General features: G+C 42.0%; 1 protein-coding gene across 4 annotated transcripts in view; it reads right to left on the bottom strand.

Moving 5' to 3' along the window:
- Positions 1-326: 326 nt before the first annotated feature.
- The window catches only part of LOC121569599 (cullin-9), a 48,716-nt gene continuing 42,030 nt past the window's right edge, over positions 327-7,012 (bottom strand). For 3 of the 4 annotated variants that reach the window (XM_041880692.2, XM_041880699.2, XM_041880708.2), the window contains 10 exons: positions 5,902-6,277; positions 5,002-5,142; positions 4,604-4,768; positions 4,182-4,345; positions 3,944-4,037; positions 3,538-3,723; positions 2,293-2,410; positions 2,038-2,171; positions 1,818-1,909; positions 327-1,709 (listed from right to left, as the gene is read on the bottom strand). In XM_041880692.2, the coding sequence (XP_041736626.2) occupies positions 1,502-1,709; positions 1,818-1,909; positions 2,038-2,171; positions 2,293-2,410; positions 3,538-3,723; positions 3,944-4,037; positions 4,182-4,345; positions 4,604-4,768; positions 5,002-5,142; positions 5,902-6,277 (1,678 nt within the window). In that variant the 3' untranslated portion in view covers positions 327-1,501. Of the gene's footprint in view, positions 1,710-1,817; positions 1,953-2,037; positions 2,172-2,292; positions 2,411-3,537; positions 3,724-3,943; positions 4,038-4,181; positions 4,346-4,603; positions 4,769-5,001; positions 5,143-5,901; positions 6,278-7,012 lie in introns of all 4 variants that reach the window. The other variant, XM_041880719.2, reaches the window with a different exon arrangement.

Raw genomic sequence — 7,012 nt, 5'->3', positions numbered from 1 at the left:
GTCATTGTGCAAATTTACGTTTTCAATCAATATTGCAGACGAAATATTGATACATGTTAACAATCGAAGTTAACCTCATCTGTATTGCCCAATGGTTGCGCATGCCCGTCGTTTTTGTTGATAAACAACCAACCCCCCCATAGCTTCCATCATCTAGTGTATATGTAAATCATTGGTCTGGTCTACTTAGTTAAGTGACTTTCATAAAACAGAAAGAAAAGAAAAAAAAACAGTGAGTGGGTTGTCTCGTTGGATGCTTCTAATTTAAATCACGTAATGCAGTTATGAAATAACACAAATACAGTTATGAAATCACTCCAGCATGGTAGCAGAAAAAGCATTTATTTAGTCAGCTGAAGATACACAACTTCAACAATGAGATTAGAAAGATAACATTTTGGAAGATGCTCAGTATGAATAACGATATGTCAACTTCTATGAGCAAAGTGTATGTTGCGATATCAGATACCTCTCAACCCATAAAACAGATGAACATTGGCATGTACAAATTTCAAATGCTAATTTCCAGAAAGAAAAAAAATTATGTAGGTTTTTGCTTAGCCAATAATGCATTAGCTATGATACTTTCAATCCGTTATATGCAATGAGTTTTTTTAGAGGATGGCGACATGTTTCTGATTTGTCAGTCAGATGGGCTGTGGCCAGGCACACCAAATATCTTACATCCTTTTCCTCGCAATCTTCTCCACCTGCAGCCCTTTCACCCAGATGCATGAAAATGTTTCACTCTTCAAACATTATGTATTAACTGATCTCTTTAGTAGGCTACTAAACAAACAAAATATAATTGAACAGTATTAACTTTCACTAGGGAAATCAATTCTGATTGTGTTCTTTATCATTTTGAAGGAAGGCATATATCCATGTATTCAAAAATAAACCAAGGCAAACCATTTGGTAATGAACGACATGCCAACACAACATGTCAGTATACAACAGATATAAAAACATGAACTTAAAACTAAAGACAGCCATCCTAGTGCTGGATTATAAATCCCTTTATTCAGTCGCGTGAGTAAATCAAAAAGCAGCATCTGTATTAAACAAAAGTATGGGCTTTGTTCCAAAGTATACTGTCACACCTCCCAAATAGATCTTACAGGGATCCTTCATTATGCGTGATAATCATGGAACCCTCATCGGCTTCAAAACAGTGTCATGTGAAAAATAATGACAGGCTCTAGGAATTCAAACCTATTTGAAAAACAATAAGAGGAAAATGTAAGTGTACCCCCTATCCAACAATTGCAGTTGTGGCATGGGACAAAAATTGTGAAAGATCAGCACAAACAGGCTGACTGGAAATGTGAAGGCTCACACCCAGCCTCACTTTAAACAAGACCATGGCTCTCCTGTTACCAAAGCTCTAATGAATATTTGTTTATTTATTAAGTACTGTTTCTAATATATTTATATGGTGCTTGCAGTGCCTGCACAGATTGACTGACATTTCCTTCCTTTTTTAAATATTTTCAGATATTTAGTCAAAAGGACTGAAATCCCTCTCAAGGTTTTCGGACTCGTCGTCATCAGAGAAGAAGTCATCCTCGTCTATGTCATCTTCGTCATCTTCATGCCATTCGAGGACTTCCTCATCGTCATACTCATCATCCTCCTCTGCCTCATCTCCACCTTCCTCCTCATTGTTGTTGTTGTTGTCAGAGTCACCAGACTCGGAGGCCCCAGCCCTGCAGAGAGAACACCAGTCTCATTGTGAGCACAGCAAATCAGGAAAAACATGCTACTAGATCCAGGTGGTAATGTGGAGATCCACTTCCCAAATGTCCTGTACTCACGCTTTGTTGGCATCTGTGGTCTTAGAGAGATTTGAAGCTTGAGCAGATTCCTGTTCCTGTCCCGTTTTGGAGTTGTAGCCCACTCGAAAGTCCTGTGTTTGGAGAGACCAGACAGGAGGAAACCCTCATGATTTGCTGTTGATTGGACCACAATGCATCCAGTAAGTATTACCACCATACTTTGTGCTCTGCTCTTCAGAGTGTGTGCGCAAGTCCCTACCTGGGTCGAGTGTTGTAGAATGGCCACCAGACGCTCCTGAATGCGGCGGATGAGTTCCAAGCCAGTGTTGAGGTGCTCAGGCTTCAGGAGACTAACGCAGGACGCTAGATCAGTGCACTGCAACAGGGTCTCCTCTTGGGGGGGGAAACACACCAACAATGATAACTTATCCAAGATGCTTGAAACATCCTCAAAAGCAATCTGCCTTGACAAAATCTTACAATGATTTTCCTATAAAATTCCTGCAGGTCTTACCCAGTAGGATCTGTAGGGCATTGGTGTGAAGCTCCAGGGCCTCCATTTGCTGCTCCATCACATCCATCTTCTCTGTGTCCTGGTTGTAGTAACTGTACACACACGAGTAGGCCAGCACCTACATGGCAGTCAGGCAAGAGGTCCATATTAGTCATATGGATATTTTTTTGAATACTAACAACCTTGTATGCTGGGGTGAAAGTAGACTTAATTTCTTACCGGTACGGGACACCCAAGTGAGCGCACACTTTTTTTGTTATACTACAAAAATTACAGGGTAGCCTACTCTGCGGACACTAGCAAACAGATCAATAAAAACTCCATCATATATTTGGTATTTGCAGCACGCGCTGCCCAAATTGCGGGTCCTTCGACTGTAGGCTATGCGATTTAAAACAATCCACAGCTTAAAAATAAAAAAAAAGTTGCTAATGATCCTCTGTGGCCAAATCATGCTTTCTGGTGTAGTAGCCTATTTTGAATGGTTTTATTTATTTATTTATTTATTTATTTATTTATAGACAGGAGTACGCCAATTAGGCTATACACTTTTGGCAATTTAATTAAATTTACTTTAGGGAAAGCTTAGCTCTCCCTAGCCTTATGGACATGCCGCCTATGGCTTTTAATGTGGCATAAACACAACTAGTCATGATGTTTTCATCTGATTGTTAAACGATCACTTTACGAAGGCGCTCCTTTAGGCTCAGCGCACATTCGTCCACTCAAAATAATTTCAGCATCCAAAAAACACCTGCGTGTATTGTAATGACATTCTGCGATTGTCATTAGGCCAACACATGTAGCCTGAATTGATGCAGCCACTGCTGTCCACGCGTGCCTCGGTCTCGGCCACTCATCTCCGCCTTCACAAAATGTAACTGTTCTCCTCAAACCACAGGAGAACAGTTACATTTTGGAGCGTATACCACTCGGTTTCCAGTCAATTCGCTAATTTCTCATGCGGCTGACATGCAGTAATGTTAAATAATGGTGTAATAGCCTATAGTTTTTTGGGCATGTTGTATGAATTGTGATAGGCTCACGTTTTACCGGTACGACGTACCCCCACTATTTATTTTGCCGGGACGCAGTACCGGACCACCTTACTTTCACCCCTGCTCGTATGTGAAATCACATGGTGATTGACATTTTCAAAATGCTCTATAACACAAGAGACACAATATTCCTTCAACGTCGCTACAGATTAGTCGGTTCTTTTCCTATTCGTTTACTTCCTCTTACCTTGCGAGCTTGAGCAAGGACTTTGCAGGCATCAATAACAAACGTCAATGACTTCATTTGCAGGGCTTCATTGATGGAGGAGACTTTGCTCTCCAGATTGATGGCAAAGTCCTTGGCCTGGTTGTGGAAAGTGCATCTCTCGTTGTAGTCTTGGAACTTCTTTTCCTGCCTTGCTGCTTTACTCACCTGCAGACAAAAAAAATGTGTATCACTGCATTGGAAATCAACAGAGCTTTTGTTTATTACAGAGTTTTGTATTAAAGTATGTAGTAGGTTTAGATTGGACATGGATGTTCATATCACATACCAAAGGGGAATAAATACTCTGCAATTCATGGAAACCCTTTGCATTTGTACTAAATCTTATGAAGCGCAAACTTCATTTAATCAAGTCATATGGACTCACCATAGCAGAGCAGTTGTAGTAATCTTTGTGGGTTGGTTTCCATGGCTTGAGACACCTCCAGCAAAATCCATGGTTACATTTGGCACAGGTCATACTGAAAAAAATGTAGACACAGTGGCAGTAAAAGTGATGCCTATAAATCCCTACAACATACTTCTGGGTAAAACTTGAAATGGTTTGATGGAAATCGACAGAACAGGGCTGAGGATTAAAACGGGTCCAGTGGCTTTATACTTACTGTAGGCAGCCTTCGTTCTTCTCTATCTGGGCCTGGCAGCTGGGGCAGCGTTTGGAGATGAGTTTAGCAAGGTGCTTACTCTGGGCTTCCATGGTCATACCCTCGTAGTAGCCACCATCGTCCATCCACTGGGACATGTGACTGCAGCTGGCTGGGTAGTGAGCCTGGGGCAGATAGTGGAGGTTAAGAAATCATCATAAAGCTGTACTCTGTGCTTGCTTGAGTCTCTTGACAAATATGTATAGACAGATTTACCCTACACCAAGTTTGATCACTAACGATACAAATATGGATTTCTGATTCAATACCATTGAAGTAAAAATATATTACAAATACACCCAAAAATCTTCACTAAAGCCCTATAACAAATAAATGAGAAAGAAGACAGGAAGCTCTGTACTGTATGACAGCTCAGTGCTAACCTCTGGGAAGTTGCAGCTAAAGCAGGAGGACCAGCAGCACTTTGAGCAGGTGCCCATGCTGCCGATGTTCTCCTTGCACAAGATCTGGTCACAGCCCAGGGGGTTGGTGCACCATGTAAGGTTGGAGCAGCACTCCACGTAGCCCCGGATGAGCGCGTTCTCATACTGGGGGGGAACAGAGTACAGGAGCGGAGGGGCTCAGCGAATGGATAGGTACTGCTGTTCTAAACTCACGATCAGCAAACAAACGTAAAACTGGACAGAAATGTTTGTTTTTGAATTTCCATGCTAAACTGAGCCATCCCTTCATATGACAACTAGACTAATGTGATGTAACATTATGGGTTTATATAAGTGTTGCTCTCATTGAGCTGTGTGGGGGTGGTGGGGGGGCAGACCTTGGCGATAGTGTCTTTGTCGGTCAGGATGTTGAAGAAGAACCGAGAAGTAGGTTGCGCACGGCAGTCTGTGATTGGACAGTTGCAGTTCATCACCAGGTTCTGCTCAATCCTGGCCGTGAGGTACTCATGCCAGCAAGACTGTAGGAAGGAAAAATAAATCATCATCAAATGAGAGTCCTTTGACGAACTGTACACATTAATTAGGAGAAGATGTTCCGACTCATAAGTACAGTGTCATTCATCCTTAACCCCCTAGAGTTTATTCTCACGTAAACGTCTGTAGCGTCCGAACGGTTTGACCTACAAACTATGACCACTCTGGAAAGGGGAGACTTTCACGAACACAATGGTGGTCTCCGACCCCCACAAGTGTCAAGGGACTCATCTGAAGTCAGTACTGTTGATGTGCCAACTTCTGTTTGTAGCGTCCAAACCATTTGGGCTACAAACTAATGTGACCCCACTGTGGAAAGGGTCACAGGACTCGTCTGAAAGTAACCGGTACCGGTTTTAAAAAAATGAATAGAAGTTTGAAGGTAGTTTTTGTGCCAACCCAAAAAAGGGGTTAAATGTGTACATCTTGTTTCTTATTATTTGTTTTTTTACTGTCTTTTTTTTGCCATTTATGAATGTGTTATTCAACGCGTTTCTTTGGGCTAGAATAGTAACGGCCAAATTCAATATTTTATCAAATCAATATTTTATTTTATACCTGAAGGGGTCCTAAAATTCTAAATCAAATAGCTAAATGATCCATAGTATGACCAGCTTAAAACAATTCCACGTCAGCTTAGAACCCCCCCCAACAGCTTAGACTTTTAAGAATTCAAGTATCAATATAAGATTAAACAAATGTAAAGTTTGAAAAGGGGTAGAAAAATCTGTACGGTGACTGACCCGGCAGCAGTAGTGCATGCAGCAGAGGGTGGGGGCGGGCTCTGCCTCCCCTGTATGGGAGATGAAGCACACGGGGCAGCTGGCCATGGGGCTAGGGGGCGGCTGGGGGTTCCGGCCCTTTAGCCCGGCAGCCAAAACCAGGGAGTCTGGGTCGTCTGTGTAGCGCTGGATCAGCACATCCACGTTCCACTTGCAGTGGACCAGCAGGTGCTCAGCCCGGTCCAGGTCCAAACTCAGAGTGCCAGAGACCTGCTGGACTGTGCGCTGCATCAGCTGCCGGACTTCCTCCTGGTTCATGGTCCGGCCCATAGACAACAGGACAGCCTCCAGGACCCCGTCTTCCGCACTCGGAGGGGCTGCAATGATGCCTTCCAGGCTGCAGGAGGAGACACAGTGGGTCACAAGATAACTTACAACTATGGAAATCTTAACTTCTTAAAAGTGTGGGGGGGTCACAGTTTAGTATGATTACATTGGAATTACTCTCATTTCAGAGAACAAACGTTTTATTTAAAACAGTGAGTCACAATAACATCCTTATGAAAAGCAAAACTTATAGCCATCAGGTTAGTAGTAAGTGTGATTTTAAATGACAAAGACTGACTAATTTTGAAATCTTCATTAGAAAAGATCTCACCCCACACAACATTTCTAGACTATTTCATAACCACACAAAATAAGAAAGCAACAAACATGGTTCAAAGTTGATCAATTTTCTTTATTTATATTAATAAAACATTCACTAGCATATTTTGACTGTTTCTGAACATATTGCATAAGAGCCTAGTTAATTTTTATGTTGCATTTATCGTTTTAGTATTAGAGAGCCATGGGTTTCTTGGAAAGTAATGGCTTAGATGAACAGCATCAGTGGTCATCCTGAATATGAAATGACTGACATTGCCAGGCATTGCCATGCAGCCACAGTTTAGGTCAAAGTGCATTTAAAAGCTCAACTAGGACAGAACGAGAACATATGTCACAAATAAGTGCTGTAACATCAGGGCTGAAGACCTCAACCCAATTGATTATTTATTAAAGCATTTATCCGATGCCTAAGGCAGTCGGACATAAATGGAATAGGCCTGTTAGTATAGTCTACTCTCCTTCC

Source organism: Coregonus clupeaformis, chromosome 1 (genome assembly GCF_020615455.1).
Source record: "Coregonus clupeaformis isolate EN_2021a chromosome 1, ASM2061545v1, whole genome shotgun sequence".
NCBI lineage: Eukaryota > Metazoa > Chordata > Actinopteri > Salmoniformes > Salmonidae > Coregonus > Coregonus clupeaformis.
Note: the sequence above shows the minus strand (reverse complement) of the source record. Positions and strands in the feature narration are given on the sequence as shown.